This window comes from Lytechinus variegatus, chromosome 1 (assembly GCF_018143015.1).
Source record: "Lytechinus variegatus isolate NC3 chromosome 1, Lvar_3.0, whole genome shotgun sequence".
NCBI classification, from domain to species: domain Eukaryota; kingdom Metazoa; phylum Echinodermata; class Echinoidea; order Temnopleuroida; family Toxopneustidae; genus Lytechinus; species Lytechinus variegatus.
In genome coordinates this window covers 51,842,305-51,863,392 of record NC_054740.1, presented here as the reverse complement: position 1 = coordinate 51,863,392, position 21,088 = coordinate 51,842,305, and the positions used below count along the sequence as shown (strand labels likewise).

The window sequence follows — 21,088 nt, the reverse complement described above, 5'->3', positions numbered from 1 at the left end:
CCTGGATTAATCTGGCCTAATTTGCTCATTAGTATAGGCATAGGGACCTCTTTGTTTACTTGTCAATATCCTTTCCTTGTGTTTGTGTTCCTTTTTTTCTTCATTCTTCTTCTTTTTCTTCTTTCCTTCTTTGTTCTTTTTCTTCTTATCTCCTTCCTGTTCTCCATTTTCTCTTCCTATTTCTGCTTTTTGGACACCATGATAATTTATAGCTGCCCTATGCAATGTTGGTACCACAGGCACACGATTTCATTATTCTGTTTTGTCAATGCAAAAATAATTATCTAATAATCGTACCATATGGCAGTGGTATGATCAATTAATTCCTTTTTCTGATTTCAAAATAGACAAACTAAAGGAAACAAAAACAAGCTTAAATTTTATGTTTCATGAAAGCAAAAAAAAAGCAAAAAAAAGGCAAAAAGAAAGAACTTTCTTTTTAATTGAAATATGGAAACACAGTAAAATGGAAAAACAAACCATTTTAAACTAGTGTTAGTCATTAAATCTAGCAATAACCATGATAACAAGTAATGTATCTAACACAGTTAAAATGCTAGTAGTAGACACTCATCCTACGAACGAGGTTATAATATAACCTCGTTCTCGACTGTATGCTTTCCAATTGTGGAAATATACATTGCTAATTCCCGCGAACTTGTGCAATTTTATAAATGTGATACTCAGCCAACATCTTTTCATAAGAAGGTCATTCTAATTGACCTCACAACATCAAAAAAATGAATAAAAACTTACCAAAATTCATGCGTGATGGAGATTGATCCTCTGGGTCACTGCTATGTTCAACAGTGACAAATCGAAAAAGAAAAAAACTCTCACGAAACCACAGAGGTTTATCCACCCGTATGGATGAAACTCGGCTCATGATGCAATTCTGGTATAGTCTCGATAACCTCTATCAAGACAAATTGGCAATCTTGTTTTGTCTCGATATCACTTTAGCAAAGAACACTAGGAAACAAGATGGCGGCGTAAACATCGGGCAAGTCTCTTCCATCTTTTCACAATATTTTTCTCATTTTTTTGATGAATTCTTGTTCAAAAATAACGAGAGCATAGAAATGTAAGAAATGAAGTTTTATCCCATGTACATGATTTGGGGCTAGATCTTTAAAAAGGAAAGTAGAAATCTCAGGGGTGAAAGTTTCAGGTTTTGGCATCCTCAGGGTGACCAGATTTCACAAAATGAAATACAGGACAATTGACAAACAAAGATCAACAAAGAATCCCATAAACAGTGTTAAACTTGTGAAAAAATATAGAGAATTGAAAGGGAGGGTGAATGAAAGAATAAAGAAGAGAAAGAAAAGAGATGAATTGAGAAGAAAAGAAAATGAAAGAAAAAGAAAAAAAATAACAGAAAGTTAGAAAAGAAGAAGGATGAAAGAAAGAATAAAAGGGATAAAAAAAGTTTTCCGTCATTCTTTGAAATGAACAAAGAAAGAAAGAAAGAATAAAAGAATAAAAGAAAGAAAGAGAAAGAAAGAAAGAAAAGAAAAGAAGGGAAGATGAATAAATGTGTGAAAGACAAAATAAAGGAGAGAATTAAATAAAAAAGTGAGAAAAAAAGAGGGGGAAAGGAAAGAAATATGTTTCCTTCATTCTTTGAAAGAAAGAAGAAAACAGGGAGGGAGGAAGGGATGAAGGGAAAGAAAAAATAAGGGAAAAGAATTAGAAGGAAAAAATAAAATAAAGAAAGGAAGAAAGAGAGTGAGTGAGGGAAGAATGAAGGGAGGAGAGAACAAATTAAGAGAAAATAATGGAAGAAAAGAAAAAACGAAAAGAAACAGGAGAGGAAGAGAGAAGGAAGCCAAGGTGATTTGAAAGAAAACAAGAATGAAGGAAATAAAAAAGGAAATTTGATAAAGAAGGGAAGTAAGAGAAAGAAGTAAAAAAGAAAAATGAACAGCGGAAAAAAATGTTCAGGAAAGAAAGATAGGAAATAAAGATAGATGGAACAAAAAAGGGCAAGCAGGAAGGATAGGGTAGAAAAGCAAGAAAAATGAAAAAGATCAAACTTCAAGCAAACAAAAATCCAATCCTCTAATAAAATTCATAATGTTATTTGGTGTTTCTTCAATGTATTTCAAAAAATTTCAAAACGTAAAATGTTTTAGAAATGAATAAATTTCAAAGTGAAACATATTGTCAAACTTAGAAATTAGATATAACATCGCAGCATCGTACACACCAAGACTCAAAACGAAAGCTAAAACAACTAGATCTATGAAAAGTCAATAACTTGTTCCTCTGATTACATCTCCAAATCATTAACTCTGAGAATACAAAATATAATTATAGGAATTTCCTGCCGATTTTGTGATTATTTTGGTGGAAAAACGGTTTATCATGTGAGATTGTTTGCACCATTGAGAATTTGCTTCGATCCTACTTGCCTTGTATATACACAGGCAGGAGGCCAGTTCGTTTGCAATATTGGCTTAGCAAGAAAAATAAACAAGTGGAATGCCTCTGGCCGTCTCACCTGCATCACGCAGTTCAATATAGCAGCAGTGCTGACTTTGAAAACTACTCTAACTCGCACAAGATGTTCAGTGATACATGGTTACTCTTATGTCCACTTTTTATGAACTAGACCAATAAACTTACAGAGATATGATGGTTATTCAACAGATACACCCAATATGGCCAAAGTTCATTGACCTTTGACCTTGGTCATGTGACCTGAAATGCGCACAGGATGTTCAGTGATACTTGATTACTCTAATGTCCAAGTTTAACGAACTAGACCAATAAACTTTCAAAGTTATGATGGTAATTCAACAGATTTCCCCGATTCGGCCAAAGTTCATTGACCCTAAATGACCTTTGACCTTGATCATGTGATCTGAAACTCGAACAGGATGTTCAGTGATACTTGATTACTCTTATGTACAAGTTTCATGAATCAGATCCATAAACTTTCAAAGTTATGATGGTAATTCAACAGATACACCCAATTCGGCCAAAGTTCATTGACCTTTGACCTTGGTCATGTGACCTGAAATGCGCACAGGATGTTCAGTGATACTTGATTACTCTAATGTCCAAGTTTAATGAACTAGACCAATAAACTTTCAAAGTTATGATGGTAATTCAACAGATACCCCAGATTCGGCCAAAGTTCATTGACCCTAAATGACCTTTGACCTTGATCATGTGATCTGAAACTCGAACAGGATGTTCAGTGATGCTTGATTACTATTATGTCCAAGTTTCATGAATCAGATCCATAAACTTTCAAAGTTATGATGGGAATTCAACAGATATCCCCAATTCGGCCCAAGTTCATTGACCCTAAATGACCTTTGACCTTGATCATGTGATCTGAAACTCGAACAGGATGTTCAGTGATACTTGATTACTCTTATGTACAAGTTTCATGAATCAGATCCATAAACTTTCAAAGTTATGATGGTAATTCAACAGATACACCCAATTCGGCCAAAGTTCATTGACCTTTGACCTTGGTCATGTGACCTGAAACGCGCACAGGATGTTCAGTGATACTTGATTACTCTAATGTCCAAGTTTAACGAACTAGACCAATAAACTTTTAAAGTTATGATGGTAATTCAACAGATACCCCAGATTCGGCCAAAGTTCATTGACCCTAAATGACCTTTGACCTTAATCATGAGACCTGAAACTTGTACAAAATTTTCAGTAATGCTTGATTACTATTATGTCTAAGTTTCATGAATCAGATCCATAAACTTTTAAAGTTATGATGGGAATTCAACAGATATCCCCAATTCGGCCCAAGTTCATTGACCCTAAATGACCTTTGACCTTGGTCATGTGACGTGAAACTCATGCAGGATGTTCAGTGATACTTGATTAACCTTGTGTCCAAGTTTCATGAACTAGGTCCATATATTTTCTAAGTTATGATGACATTTCAAAAACTTAACCTCAGGTTAAGATTTCGATGTTGAATCCTCCAACATGGTCTAAGTTCATTGACCCTAAATGACCTTTGACCTTGGTCATGTGACATGAAACTCTAATAGGATGTTCAGTAATACTTGATTAACCTTATGGCCAAGTTTTATTAACTAGGTCCATATACGTTCTAAGTTATGACGTCATTTCAAAAACTTAACCTCAGGTTAAGATTTGATGTTGACGCCGCCGCCGCCGCCGCCGTCGGAAAAGCGGCGCCTATAGTCTCACTTTGCTTCGCAGGTGAGACAAAAATCACTGCAGAACTCTTAAAAGTTTACAGTTATCGATTTAATTATTGTCTCTGCTTCGTCATCTGTTGGTTATTTAATAAAATTTGTCACTTTTAAATGTATTAACTATATTTTGTTCAATATTCTGAAATACAGGACAAATAGGCGTCCCGGGAAGGGTTTGTCGGGACACCGGGACAAAGGAGCAAAATACAGGACAATCCCGGGAAATACGGGACGTCTGGTCACCCTGGGCGTCCTTCATGTTGTAGGTGAATGAGAAGGAAAACCTGGCTTCATTGAGAGAAAGCCTACGTTAGTAAATGATTTTTACTCTCTAACAAGTTAGAAGCCGCCTGGCTACCCTAGACAGCTGGCAGCCGTCTGTTTCGAGGAGTTTTTTAACATTTTGTTGTATTTCTCCAGTCCTCGTACACAGACGACTCGCTATCGTGCAGCCCCTATTAGGGGACTTGCAATGCAAAATCTTCCCGTCGGGGCTCTTCAATTTTTGTTTTTAATAAATGAAAATTTTGAAAATTAAGGCGACCAAAATGCCAATTAATATTCCCTCTTGGCATTAATAGCCAAAAAACAGGGAAAAATCAAGTTAAAAGGAACAAAAACAGTGACTTACCTCGGCTGTCGCGCAAATTCACTTCGTGTTTTTCCAAACTTATGGTACACAAACATATGGCCTTTGAGTCCCCTGTACAGATCGCGCTAGAACTTCAGTCTCTGTATTTGGTGAGTGAATCTAACGGAGTTCAGCTGAACAACTAACATAACAGAGACCAAAGCTTTTGGTCTAGGCTACCCCAGCCTAGTCAGCTGGCAGCCGTCTGTTTCAAGAAGTTTTTAAACATTTTTTTTTTTTAATTTCTCCTCGTACACAGACGGCTCGCTATCGTGCAGCCATCATTAGGGGACTTACAATGCAAAATTCCCCCATCGTGGCTCTTGGAATCAATAGCCAAAAAACAGGGAAAAATCAAGTTGAAAGGAACGAAAACAGTGACTTACCTCGGCTGTTTCGCAACTTCACTTCCTGTTTTTCCGAACTTATAATACATAAACATATGGCCATTGAGTCCCCTGTACAGATCGCGCTAAAACTTCGGTCTTTGTATTTGGTGAGTGAAGCCAACTGAGTTCAGCTGAACAACCTACTGTACATGACAGAGACCGAAGCTTTTGGTCTACGGTACCCCAGCCCAGCCTAGACCAAAAGCTTCACAGAGATGCCAAGTTCAAAAACCAGCTATGCGTGAGATTTTCTGTGAATCTGAGTGAGATCACAGACATTGTGTAATGTATATGGGGATAGGCTGTGATAGTTGCAAGAGACAGAGATTTGAGGGGGATGAACAAGAGTCCAAAATGCTTGAGTCTCACGCATTATGCGTGAGACTTGCTAGCTTTTTGGACTCTTGTTATTCCCCCTCATAATCTCTGAGACTTGGTAGCTCTGGTTTCAGTCTCTGTATTTTGGTTGTTCTGCTGAACTACGTTGGCTCCACTCATCAATACATAGACTGAAGAGCTTGGAGACCCATAAGTACAGACAACATATACATCTAGTGAACTAACGTTTTATAGGCAAGGCTCGACATTAGCGGTGGCCTGGGGCCACTAGAAATTCACCTCGGGCAACCATTATTGAAAAATTTTAAGTTTTGGTGGCCCGAATCGGGCAACCAATCATTTTCAAAGTAGCACAATTTTTCTCCCAATTTTGCACGCATTTATCAACTTTCTACAGTTCGAATTGCAAGCCAATTCATCATGCACACTTCTTTGTTAATCTACACACAAAGATTGCATAGTCATGACAGTATGTAGGTCTACCATTATAGCATACAGTAACTATTATTCTGGCGTGAGCTTTGCATGCATGAAACCAATGCAGCTAGCTGTGCGCTAGCAGACTATTCTGACTCGGGGAGCTGCGATATGAAATGTTACTGCTAAGAAATCTTCAACAGAACTTTGAAAATCTACATGAAAGTCACATTTTACACCAATGAAATGCCCTTCTACAGTCTATATACTAAAACCTGATTATTTGCAAGCATTAAAAAGAAAATTTATGACCTCTCTTTTGACCTAAAAAGACTGATTTCCAAATGCATTAATACACATAAAACACATAGGTGAGTACATCACAGTCCCACATGTGCATTTGTATGTTGATATTTGGTTTCTTTCGAAGCTGTGTCTTTTATAGCCAAAAATAAATAGACAGCTTCTTTCTTTCATGTTTATAAATGACTTCTTAAACCACTCTTGAGGAAGTAAATACTTTGGGAAGGCATATCATTGGTATGAAATGTGAATTTTTCCATCATTTTGTCAAATAGAGGGAAGGACCTGTTTTCTTATTATTTTCTTTCATTTTTTATAGTGGTTAAACCATTTATACCCCTTCCCATTGAATATGCCTGATAACAGAATGTTTCTACTGAATAATAATAATGATTTTCCCCATTTTTTATCAATTTTGTTATATTCATTTTTCTTTCATTTTCTTTTGTTTTTTTTCTCTAATTTTTTCCCCTGTTCTTTGGGGGTTTTTTCTTCATGTTTTTTATTTTGTTTTATTTCACTTAGGCCTATAATGTATATATTTTATAGTTTTTGTTTACTTTTTTTCAATATACTATTCTAAAGATTATTTTTTATGCATTGTTCAAATTTTGCCGCATATTTTTCTGTGATTTTCTCCTGCTATAATATGCTGGAAAAGAGAAGATGAATTGGAGTTTGGGCCTGCATAATCTAGGTTTTAGGATCAAAAAGAAAGGAAAAATCATTGTTTTGTACATCTATCTGAGTTTGCTATGCACTATTTATTTACTCTATCATTATGAGTGTATGTCTATACGGAGATTTAAAAAAGAAGTCCACACAACCTGGGAACAATACCATTCTTTTATTCTCTTTCAATCATTTCATATTTACAATGATACAACAATTTATATAGTACCACAAATCAATTAGCAAAGTAAAATAACAGGAGGAAGCAAGATTTACATACAAGAGGTACAAAATAATGGAAAGTTACTTATTGGTAGTGGCTGCAAAATTAATATTTCAGAAGTTTGTTTTATCAATTTTCAAAAGTGCTAAAATGTCCCGCTTCGACCACTGAACTAGAAATACGTGTTTCTAGTTCAGTGGTTGAAGCGGGACATTTTAGCACTTTTTAATCTAGCACCGCTCATGATTTTGCCGCCCTCTATACGCATCACGTAACTAAGTTGCATTAACAATGGATCAAAGATGGCGATGACAACAAATGTGAGTAAACTCTCTTCTACTTTATTTCTTCATCGCATTTGTGCGATATTTTTTAAACATAACTATCCTTTTTTTGCCAAACATTGCCAACCGATATTTTTATCCATGTGCAGAAGTCCTCAGATTCCACTTGTTCACTGCTACCACCTTGCCTGCGGTGAAGGACGCACACCACTAATAGGATCCGGCAATTTCGGGAATCCCCTTTAGACCCTTACCTAAAATGATGTAATGGTTGGAAAAATATTCATATAAAATCAACGGTGCATATCTGAACAATTTTTTTCATATGGGCATAGAGAGGGATTACTACTGGATCTGTTCAGTCCCATGGGAGAGCAGTAATTTGTCAATGCTGGGTTTTATGGGAACTTGATTAGTTGCCCAAGAAACCCTGTGAGCACTGTGACTGCAACCAAGTTTGTACGTAGTCTTGGTTTGAGCCCCTGTAGTGCGAAAAAATCCTGAAAAACACCTTTTCATATATTTAGCGTTTGAAGGATATTGAATGAACTACCAAATGATAAAGGTGTGGATGATGTGATTATTAAGACCTATTTTTGGCGATTTTTTCAAATCTCATTTTTAACACATGAGTCTATGGGGAAATAGTTAGTGGTGTGTGCCCTGAACAGGTGATGTGCAGTAAAGAGGCCTAGTTGGATGTAATTGCTGCTGGAAGGGAAACTGATTGAAAAGAAGGGGTGCAAACACTCTGAATGAATGCCTGTCATGTTGTTCTATCTGGAAAACCCAACTGACAGCTAACTAAGCACTTTTTTCTTTAAATCACTCAAACAAATATAAAAATGCCAGTTTTGCCATTCACTTTGTATGTAATTTTGGCACTTGCCTATATTGGGGTCTTAAATTCAAGGCTAGCATGCGCGTAGTAATCAGAAATACGTGTAGTTTGTAGAACAAAGTGATAAACAGGCCAGCATCTAGCTTATTGTAAGTAATTCTCTTTTAACATCTTCCCAAGATAGGATTTCAGTTAAGTTAAAGGGAATAACATGACAAGGTAAAATGTGAGGTTTTTAAATCGAATTTGATAGCAATGATCGTCTGGGTACTTAATTAATTATTAAAGGCAAATCTCGTATTTATTGTTAATGTCAACTGTTGGGCCTAACTTATTGTTAATGTTAGACGTTAGGCCCAGCCCCTAACGTTAGACCCCCTGTTATAGTGTGGTACGGTATGTCGCTGACACAGCTCCCGTAGGACTAGCGTGCCAAAATTGATTTTTGTTTGTTTTGGCTTCAATAGGGTCCCCTTAGACCAAAAACGATGGGGTTCAAATTTTCAGACCCCTCCTTCCCTTTGTGGGGGGTCCTTTTTGGCGCAATATTGGCCTGTACAAAGCCCAATAGGATAATCCATTGTTTTCAACCTTATTTCTCACTTTGCTTCGCCAATTATATTTTTAAGTTGTCTGAGGTGTATGAGAATGAATATTTGATGATGTTGTGATGTCAATGTTTTTTAACTTTTACCATATGGGGGCGGACTTTACGAAAAATGCCCCAAAATTGTAAAATAATGCCCCCAAAATATTATTTTTCCCTTTTTTGGCACTAAAATTAGGACAAAAGGATTGCAAAAATGAAATGAATATGTCTTGTTATACAATCCAACAACAGAGGAATATATCACATGTAATGTTTATCATTATTTTTGGTCAATTGATGTAAAAATCATCCCCATTTCAGTATTTTATGCAGTGAAAACCTTACTACGACACTAGAGGGCGCCATAACTTATGATAAGCACTTCCCTAAAAAAAATCAAATTCTAGGCACTGTAATTTTATCAATAAATTTGAAAGCTGACACATTTCAAGAACAATTATTTCCAATGCCGATTCATAGTATGGGCATCTAATTTGTTTTGATTCTACCCCCAAAATGGCTGCCTTAGGCTAAAAATAAAAAAATCCTGGATTCTTTTTTTTTTTGTTACTTAAGTGACCTTAATTTGGGTTCTATTCAAAGATTTTTAAAGGTAAAGTATATCGGGAAAAGTTACAAGGACCCAGGAATCCAAGATGCTTCCAAAAATGGAGTTTAAAATGGCTGTTGATACCTTAAATGGACACAGCACATTTTATATACCTGAGATAGATGGAATCCCACCGCAGCACTAGCGTCCTTTGGCAAGGCGTTTATCTACATTTACCACTCTCGACCCAGGTGTAGTAAATGGGTACCCGGTAGGAAGAAATTCCTTGAATGCTCGATGCGCCCGATCAGGGTAGCCGTGCTAAAGCCGGGCTAATAGTATGCAGCGCTTAGAAACATTTGTATAAAGCGCTATAAAAGTGTTGCATATTGTTATTATTATCATTAATCGGTGTCTAGACCATGGTTTCAATGATCAAAATTGGGACAAGAATACCGTTTCCTCTTTTATTTAGTTAACTGTTGGAGGCCATCTTGGACTCAACATACCGGGACAGTCGGTGGTCCGGTATGTTGAAAAATTCAAGATGGCTTCCAAAAAAGGAGTTTGAAATTGCTGTTGCTGCTTGAAAAACCGATATTGATTGATTGATTTTATTTGTCAGGTAACTATGAACAAGTACATGAAAGCCGAGATGGCTTATTTCCAATGGGGTCCTTAAATGGTGATATAGTTTGTTCAATATCCGGGAATATGAATGTGTGTGACTATTATGGAAAAGTGAGTCTAATAATACATTAGAATAAGTTACAAGGAGAGTCGTTGGTCAAGTATGTTAAACATTAGAGTATAAAGTAGCCACTGTTAAGTGGAAATGTAATATCCATCAAGAATATGGTTTGATGTCTAAACCATGATGTTTAAAGTCAGAAAATTAGTTACAACCGTTCGAGTGTTGTGGCCCAGTGGATTGGTCTTTTGACTTTGAAAGGGTCGTGGGTTCGAATCCCAGCCATGGCATAGTTTCATTCTGCAAGAAATTTATCAACATTTTGCTGAAATCAACCCAGGTGAGGTAAATGGGTACCCGGTAGGAAGAAATTCCCTGACTGCACGAAGAAATTCTTTGAATGCTAGAGCGCCTAGGCAGCCCATCTAAGACAGGGGTAATAATAATGGCAAGGCCCGCTGGGAGAACAGTTTTTAGAACTGAAGTGGCTTCCCTAGGAAAATATACCTATATTATTAATATTATCATATCATAACAAGGACAGTCATTTGTCTATGTCGGAAAATCCAAGATGGCGTGAAGAAATCTGAGTCTAAAGTGAATGCTGTTACTTAAAAATGGACATAGTTCAATTAAAATTCACCAAGGACATATAATTTTGGTGTCCACTCAATGGTTTCATGATTATAATGATACTTTCGACTAGTTACAAAGATATGCACTTGTCCATTTTGCCTAAAAATCGAAGAAAGTTTTCAAAATGGCATCTAAAATGATTCCTAAAACTCATTAATAATGGTCAGAGTTTATACAATATTAATATGTGAGGAATAATTTGGATGTCTACATGGTGGTATAAAGGGTCAGATAATACATTCAACAAATAACATGGATATTTAGTTTTCCATTTTGTCTAAAATCCATGGTAGATTAAAAAAATTCATCAAATGGGTGCTATTACAAACTCATGAATCAATATGATAACTTATCCCATACATTTAAGTGTAGGCACCAAAATATTTCTCACAGGTTGGTATTGTTTCAATAATGTCTCCACTTTTAAGTAACAATAGTCATTTTGGAACCCATTTTTTAAAGCCAACTTGGATTTTAAGGCAAAATGGATAACTGCATAGTCATTGTAGCAAGTCCTTAATAAGTATTTTTAATTTCAACTCTTGTAATACTAGTGTAGACACCAAAATAATATCTCCAGGTGTATGTTTAATGTTCTATATCCACTTTTAAGTAATAGCAGTCATTTAAGCAATCTTGGATTTTTGATAAACTTGACATCAGACTGTTCTTTCAACTTGAAACAATACTTGATCCTTTAAACTCTAGTGTAGACACCAAAATCAAATCTACAATGTGCATTTCTAATGAACTACGTCTACTTTTAAGAACCACAGTCAATTTAAATCCACAATGTGCATTTCTAATGAACTATGTCTACTTTTAAGAACCACAGTCAATGTAGACCCTACATTTTGGAGGCCATATCGCATTTTTTGACATACCAGACCACTGACAGCCCTTATATTCTTATCCAAATGTCTTATTTGACCCTTGAAACCGTTGGTTTAGACACCGAAATGATATCTCCCAGGCCGATATGAAGTGAACTATGTCCGCTTTAAGTATCAGCAGCCATTTTAAGATCATTTTTTTGAATTCATCTTTGATTTTTGGACATACCAGACCACTGACTGTCCTTGTAAATGATCCTTATATATTGTCTTGACCAAACCAGTGGTTTAAAATTAAACATCGAAATCATATTTCCATGGACGATATGAATCAGCTATGTCTGCTTCAAGTTTAGCAGCCATTTCAGAATAAATTTTTTGAAGCCATCATGGATTTTGGATCCACCAGACCACTCACTGTCCTTGTAACTTTTTCCAATTTACTACTTCACCCTTAAAATCATTGAATCAAAGCCAAATTGCGGATTTTTAGCACACGGCAGCCTTTTTTGATGCCATCTTATATTTTCCAGGTATCCTGGGGTCCTTATATTCACTCTACCCTGTGTCAACAAATTATTTTAACTCCTAGACCATGGAGTATGAAACTAATTAGGATTCTAGGGTGGATAATGAGTGAGTCGTATTCATTAATTTTAAGTGAATGATGGCCATCTTGGATACTATCTTGAAAATAACCACTTTCCCTGATGCAGATTTTGGTAGATTTTCAGTATATTATTCCCGAGGTCAATAAGTACTAAAAACTGTTGAAAAACAATGTAAGTTCGGAAGTTCTCTAAACATCACATGTTATTTCAATAATGATTATGTGCATGTGTGTGCGTGTGTGGGGGGGGGGCTAAAAATATATTTTATGGGTTTCTTTCTGTCTATCAGTAATTGGAAATTAGCCGAGAAGTATATAATTGACAATTCGAATAGAAGTCCTTTCGTAAATTGTACTCTAGAACGAGTGGCCGAATGGTGAAAGTTGTATGCCAGTCAGTTGGGGGGGGAGTAGGGGATATGGTTGGTAGGATGCTCGTCTAACTCGAAGCCTTCAGATATAGGCATTCTAGCTGTCTAGGGATGATAAAATACCATAAAACAATTCATTTTTTTAACCGGGCGCAAAATTACTAATAATCCTGATTTTAGTGGGTCTTGAAATAGGTGACCCCCCTCAGGCAGTGGGTGAGGGTGGGGAAAATTGGAACCCTATCATTTCCTGATAGATTGGACCCAAGTGAATCCAAAAAAAAAAATCCTGCAGGAGCTGTGTCATGATATACCGTACCACACTAATATCATCATAAGTTATGGCGCCCTCTAGTGTTGTAGTTAGATTTTCACTGCATAAAATCCTGAAATGGGGGTGACTTTTACATTAATTTACCAAGAATAATCATATACATTACATGTGATGTATTCCTCTCTTATTGGACTGTACAATAAGACATATGCACTTCATTTTGTAACCTTTTGTCCTTATTCTAGTGCCAAAAAGGGGGGAAAATTATATTTTGGGGTAATATTTTACAATTTTGGGGCATTTTTTTCGCTAAATCCGCCCCCCCCCCCCTCCCCCCCCCCCCCCAAAAGTGAAAAAATATTGACATCACAACATCATCAAATATTCATTCTTGTACACCTCAGACAACTTAAAAATAAAATTGGCGAAGAAAAGTGAGAAATAAGGTTGAAAACAATGGATTATCCTATTGGGCTTTGTACAGGGCAATATGGCGCCAAAAAGGACCCCCCACAAAGGGAAGGAGGGGTCTGAAAATTTGAACCCCATAGTTTTTGGTCTAAGGGGACCCTATTGAAGCCAAAACAACCAAAAAATCAATTTTGGCATGCTAGTCCTACGGGATGACACACCATACCGCACTATTAGTGTTGTGTTCCAACTTTGTCAAAATTTTAGACAGTATGACAGACACAAAAGGGCCAAGATTTCACCACATTTCTTAGCTGTGTTTTGGAAACATCTATCCAGTTGGAATTTGGAATATCATTGCTGTTGTAAACAAATGTTAGAATCCTGCTTGCAGCAGTGTTTGAAATAGATGCCCCCCCCCCCCTTCTTTTTTGCTAGCCCCACCTGTCATGATGTTTGGTACAGCTGTTTTCTCCTGATTCCGTTTTAACTATCTCTCTGGAAAATGTTAAAGCAGGCAGTTGATTCAAATTCACAATTCATGCACTTGAATAATATGGTAATAACTGCAATTCCTCTTTATTTTCCCCCTTTTTCGTCAGGAATCATCCACTACATATTTGAACACCAGGTCCCAGGCCAGGGCTAAATGTGTACGCTTGTTGGCAAGCTTCATCATTGATGACCACGGTATGCTTCTCTACATCAACAATCCGATGGCCGACAGTGGGACCATCAGGGGTACAGAGTCTTTTGATGTCTTTGGTCTAATGATTGTCGTGAAAATTCACCAATATGGTTTATCATATTGGTGAATTTATCATGCTCATCAAGGACAATTGTACGCTCCAACCAAGTCCTCTCATGTTAGACATACATATTTCAGCTTTAGAATACTGTTGGGATTACCAAGCTACCCACTTCAGCTCCATGCATGTTCCATGCACTGTATGGCCAGGTACAAAGAAGTTCTTTTACTTGTCAGATAGTTTCTTGGGGGCCCATTGTTACTGCATTTGGTTTGATTGGGGAAATTTCCTCTTGCATTTATACACTTTTCTAGTGTGCATCTGAAATGTCATAATCACCCCCCCCCCCCCCTTAGTCAATCAGAAAAAAAAATCACAAATTATGTCATGATTTTTATAATACCTTACAGACAACCCCCTTTTTTCATCCCAGAAGGGCAGCAGTAACATACTTGTAGCATGGATTCCCTGAGTACTTTCATGTCCTTCACCTAGTTTACATGACACATTTGATATGGTGACAGATTGATGCTAATTACACACTGACCATGCTGACCAGCAATAAATTATGTCCCCTTCTTGTACTACTGAACCATTGCTGTGTATCATGATAAATATCACAATTTATTTAGCTCTCATTCTCTGTCATTTTGCTCACCCCCCCCCCCTCTCTCTCTCTCCCTCTCCTCTTTCCTCCATTTCTCATCCCTTTCTATATCCAACTCATTTTATCTGCCTCCTGAAAACCCTGAATGTGATTACACATGATACACTTATTTTTTTTGTATTTCTTTTGTTTTTATTGTTTATATCCTGAATTGTGCTATCAGTTTCAATAACTCATGACTTAGACAAATGAAATAGTACTATTGAAATGTATTCATAACAAATCAAACACAAGGATCATCATTAAATTTCAATTCATGAATATGGATTGAGCAAATTATCTCTTTAAAGTGCACTGTTTAAACTGTGTGTATTCTGTATGTATTATGCCCCTGAAGAGACAATGTTTATTCCCTGTTCGAAAGAGAACAGGGTCACGAAAACATTATGCATATGATACCCTAAGGTTGTGCCAAAATTTTTTTTTCCAAGTTCAGTGCAAATCGCACCCTCTGAAGGACGCACACCACTAATAGGATCCGGCAATTTCGGGAATCCCCTTTAGACCTGTACCTAAAATGATGTAATGGTTGGAAAAATATTCATATAAAATCAACGGTGCATATCTGAACAATTTTTTCATATGGGCATAGAGAGGGATTACTACTGGATCTGTTCAGTCCCATGGGAGAGCAGTAATTTGTCAATGCTGGGTTTTATGGGAACTTGATTAGTTGCCCAAGAAACCCTGTGAGCACTGTGACTGCAACCAAGTTTGCACGTAGTCTTGGTTTGAGCCCCTGTAGTGCGAAAAAATCCTGAAAAACACCTTTTCATATTAGCGTTTGAAGGATATTGGATAAACTACCAAATGATAAAGGTGTGGATGATATGATTATTAAGACTTATTTTTGGCGATTTTTTCAAATCTCATTTTTAACACATGAGTCTAAGGGGAAATAGTTAGTGGTGTATGCCCTGAACCTACAGGTAGGTCTATGGTATGCCAATGCTATACATAGCACACACTTTAAAAAATCATTAAAATATCACTTTTGTGACCAAAATTATTAAATTCCATACAGTTGCAAATTATTTTTTCATTAGTAACTTGAGAATAATTTTTGTATCCACCAGAGCGCTCAAAAACTTGAATTTTGGGCATATTTTTGTGTACGCCCTCTATTGGTGGAAAGTAATATGGCAAGAAAATTTTCATTTGTTGATCTTTATTTTTTATTAAGAAAAAAATAATTTGAATAATCAAATTTAAATAAGAGCCAAGATTTAAAAAAAAATAGGTGTAATGAAAACTGTCAGTGTAAAAAAATCAAGCATTTGTCCCAAAGAAAAAGAGAAAATAAGCCAAACATTGCCACCCTTATTTTGCCACACATGAAGATATAACTGAGATCAAGGTTATATCATAACCTTGTTCATTGAATGAGTGTCAGATTCTAAACATAACTAGCAGTTTGGTGCATTTGTATAGTTGCCTTTTCCCTCGGTGCGTGGGAAAGTATATAGACCAGGGCCAGGCGTTAGGGGAGTAAAAGGTACGACAGTACTTAGGGCTAGACCAAAAGCTTCAGTCTCTGTATTTTGGTTGTTCCGCTGAACTACGTTGGCTCCACTCACCAATACATAGACTGAAGAGCTTGGAGGTCCGTACGTACAGACAACGTATAGTGAACTAACGTTTTATAGGTCGCGATTTAAATTAAAACTGTTTTTTTTAGCGAAATTTACAGTTTCATGGTTTCCATTATCAGGTAAATATAAGTAATTGCGTACCTCGGACCGGAGTTATTGATAAAAATCCTCTGGATGATCCAGACACCTTTCACCTAAGACATTTTCACTGGAGCTGACGGTTTTTCTCGCAAGTTGCCATCTTGAATGACGTCATTATCGTTAATATCTCGATATATCGAATGTTGTCTGCTACCTGTGATCGTAGCGGTTTAGCTCGCATGTGGAGCAGATCGCATTATAGTTAATATCGAAAGCAATATCGATATCACATTCAAAATTGTCGATGCACTCTCCGTTCGTTTGTTATTTTGGCTGCTATTTTGGGAATGATTCTGGCGTCCAAGTCGCAAGAAAACATCGGTAAAGTACCATTTTCATACTTTTTGATATATATTTTGTCATTTTTTCAGGGTTGGCGGATTTAAATCACGTTGATTTAAATCGTGATTTAAATCGCGATTTAAATCACCATGATTTTTTTAAAAAAATCATTGATTTAAATCACTTCCATTGAAACATGTACAAATCATGGACAAAGTATTTGTTCAATGCAGTTTTAATTCTTCAAGTCAACTGAAAAACTTTGAATTAACTTTATATCAATAAAAGATCAACAAAGACTTCATATCTACTTAAAACAAATTAAAACAAATTAATAAAATCAGGTAATTCCTTAAAAACTACAGATGTATGTTGTCAATAGGTACTCATTTTTTGTAAATTATGTCGAGTTTTTCTTCTGAAATTTTACATTCTTTGTCAGTTATTATTTGTCAATTTCTTTCTTAACGTAAAGTTTTCACATAATCCAAAGACTTTTCAGAGAGCAGTTTGTAAAAAAAAATATAATATATAAAAGTCGATGAGAAAAGGTTTGTTGGCAGTTTTCCAGTTTTGATCCTTCGCCTACACCTAACTACTTCTGTCATGTAAAATAAAAAATGATACCTGCATGTAATCAACATATTTAACATGCCTCTTATTTCGTATTGTTACATTTATCATACATTTGATGTTTTGAATAACATAATTATAAAAATCACATTAACATAATATAGTACAGTCATAATTTGACTGTTGAGAAAAGCTTTCTCTTATAAACCTTTTAAGTCACTGCAGCCCATTTTATGTTCAGTGCTACAAATAATGGAAGTTTTGTATCTGCATGTAATAATGGAAAGAGCTCTATAACAACAATTTGCAAAACTCAGAATAAACATTTAACACTGTATTTTAACGTTAAGATGCAGGTACTTCAGTTACAATCATTGGCAGTTGTAAGCTGTGTCTCATTTAAAATAAAATACTTCTTTTTGTAATACATATGTTGTAATTTAAGCAGTTTTGCAGTTTTTATCCTTTAAGTTAAAAGTAAGTAGATTTTTTTTCATACTTCATGGATCAAACAGATTTTTTTGTAGAGAATATGGGAATAAAAATTATAGATTAATTTAAAAAAAATCACAGTAACAGAATGTAGTATAGTCACCCTTTGACTAAGCTATCTCCTATATTGTTCTCCAAAACTGAGAGTTTTGCATCTATATCTGTAGCAAGAGAAGAGCTTTTTATCAAAAAGATCCTTAACATATACAGTTGTAGTCTCTCTTTGACTATTGTAAAGCTGTGACTAATTGAAAAAAATCATTGATGAGAAATATTTCTCTTACAATATACATGAATACTAGTAATTGGCAAAGGGTTTGTTGGCAGTTTTGATAAGGGATTTTTTCTCTTGGATTTTTTTAAATATTTGAATGAAAAATCCCAGAGGGGAATTTTCTCTACTCACTGGGAATTCTCTATGGAATATTCCTTCATAGGCCTATGTATGATAGAATTAAGTTCAGATACATGATTCCTCAAATTTATTTTTAATTGTCCTTTTTTACTGGATTTTAATTACAAAATATGTGGTTAAGAACAATATTAGGGGTGAAATGTATGACATCAATATTGATGTCATTGTAAGAGTAAGGGGGGGGGGGATAATTACCCTTTTTTTCGAAGGAACTTTAAAAAAATCAAAAAAATAAAAAAAATCTGATTTAAATCAAAAAAATCTGATTTAAATCAAATCCGATTTTTTTGATTTTTTTAAAAAAATCAAAAAAATCGCCAACCCTGCATTTTTTCATTTATTAGATATTATAAATTGATATCTTGTAGTTGATAAATCCTTAGAGTGTAACTTCGATGTGTAATATAGCCCAAAAGTTTTGATTCTGGATTGACAAAAGTGCTGGTGTTAGGCCTATACAAAGGGGAGCCCACACGGACACTTTACCGTCGGTGAATTGGGATGATAGTAAAATGTCAGAAATTGTTGAATAAATCCCCAGAAACGACGGTTATTCCTGTCTATATTAGGGCCTACTCCTATGATTTTTACTTCCCAGACGCCTCCAGGCTTAGTCTGACGAGTTGAGTGGTGTCTTTCCAAGCCATTCTAAATTCTTAATCTTCGTATCGCCCACTTGTTCCCTGCTACCACCCTGCCTGTGGGGAATCTACAGGTAGGACTATGGTATGCCAATGTTGTACAGAGCACACACTTTAAAAAATCATTAAAATATCACTTTTGTGACCAAAATTACTAATTTCCATACAGTTGCAATTTATTTTTCATTAGCAACTTGTGAATAATTTTTGTATTCACCAGAGCGCTCAAAAACTTGAATTTGGGGCATATTTTTTGGTACGCCCTCTATTGGTGGAAAGTAATATGGCAAGAAAATTTTCATTTTTTGATCTCTATTTTTAATTAAGAAAAAAATAATTTAAAGAATCAAATTTGAATAAGAGTCAAGTTGTATGAATAATAGGTGTAATGGAGACTGTCAGTGTAAAAAAATCAAGCATTTGCCCCAAAGAAAAAGAGAAAATAAGCCAAACATTGCCACCCTTATTTTGCCACACGTGGAGATATAAGTGAGAACAAGGTTATATTATAACCTTGTTCATTGAATGAGTGGTATCGCCCAACTCTAGCTCGGCTTTGACTTTGTGAAACAGTTGAGCGATATATCGTTCTTACGTAGCATGGTTCTTCTATGAAAGACCATTTCATGCAACAGGCTCCTGGCTTCAATGAGAGTAAAGCCTACGTTAGTAAATGATTTTTAAATTTTACTCTCAAGAAGCCGACTGGCTAGCCCAGCCAGGCCAGGGACCAGGCCTGGCTTTGGCTGTTTGGCCTTTGCGCAGGCGGCGCCTTCGGCTTCGCCGCCACCGTCACCGTGGTTTACGCTTGTCGCAATAGCATATTTGTCGTACCACAAAATGGAGAACTACTGTGAATTAATGGCACCGAATTAATTATACAATAGAATAAAAAATCGTCAAAGATAAAAGATTTACCGTACCTGGAATTGCAATAATTTTTCAGTTTGCTCAGTGTTGAGCGTTGGCTCTTCCTCGGCCTCCGCCATATTCCCAAAATAATGTACCCGGTATGGAAAGCTAGTAGTAATGCACGAGTGTTCCATAGATAGGGATTGTTTCACTTTTCTCAAACTCAGATAAAATATGTTAATGAGCTCATGTATTTGTTCTAGGAAACCTTAAAAATCATCTTTATTTGGGATGGAAAGGTGTTAGTAGGTGGCAAAATGTGATTATATTGTAAAGCGTATAGACGCTTATTTCGCAATAAACCGATACTTCCCTATAAACGAAATTTATATAAATACAAAATGTGCTACTAATAGGCCTACTGAATCTAGTAGATAAAATAAATTCTCTATAATTATGTGGGCCCCATTTGTGCCACATTAATAGTATAGTACTATATAGTATACCCATGGTATACCTATATGCCTATTATACTTTATATCCTACATTAATTAAAACATGTATGTTGATTGGTTTAACCCTAAAAAGACTGGGGGGCTGATCACCCCCCCCCCCCCTCGACATTTTTCGCGATAAATCCGCCGCGCAAATTTTTTTGACCGCGTCGCTCGCTGACATTTTACTTTCAAGTCTCGCGCAACTTTTGTGAAACAAAAATCAGCATTTCAGGGGCATTATTTTATCAATTAGAGGAAACTTATGATTTTTTGCACAAATTTGATGTTATAGTTTTGTAGATAATGCCATGGGTAACGCGTGTGCCAATTTTCGTCGCGATCGCGCGATCGACGGCCGAGATCATAAGGGGGGGGGGGGAGCTGAATCAGCCCCCCCCCCCCAGTCTTCTTAAGCGTCGAAATAGCCCAGTCTATTTAGGGTTAAATAGCATCATGTGCGTTCACACTATTTTGTGATGATGTTGAAAATGAAACGCCCACTGAAGAAACATTGCTATTCCGTGTACGTCAATGATGGAATAGTGCCCCAGAGAATAGTGCACAGGGGCGGATCTATAGCTTTCGCCAATATGGCCGGGGGCCGAAAAATATTTTCATCAAAATTTTTTCTCGATTGGCTGCTATAATCTGATTTTTTTGTTTTTTTTTTGGGGGGGTTGGTTTTTCATCAGGGGTTAGTCGAGGGGTTAGTCCTAACAAAAGACTGAAGTTTTAATTATATGTTAGTTTTTGTCTCACCTGCGAAGCAAAGTGAGACTATAGGCGCCGCTTTTCTGACGGCGACGGCGACGGCGGCGGCGGCGTCAACATCAAATCTTAACCTGAGGTTAAGTTTTTGAAATGACATCATAACTTAGAAAGTATATGGACCTAGTTAATAAAACTTGGCCATAAGGT

At 36.2% G+C, this 21,088-nt stretch overlaps 1 protein-coding gene across 1 annotated transcript in view; it reads right to left on the bottom strand.

The window, feature by feature from the left end:
- Window positions 1–19,828, bottom strand: part of LOC121416190 (FAS-associated factor 2-like) — a 42,043-nt gene extending 22,215 nt beyond the window's left edge. The window contains 1 exon segment of the mRNA XM_041609685.1: window positions 19,745–19,828. Coding sequence (XP_041465619.1) covers window positions 19,745–19,810 — 66 coding nt within the window. The 5' untranslated portion in view covers window positions 19,811–19,828.
- Window positions 19,829–21,088: the final 1,260 nt, after the last annotated feature.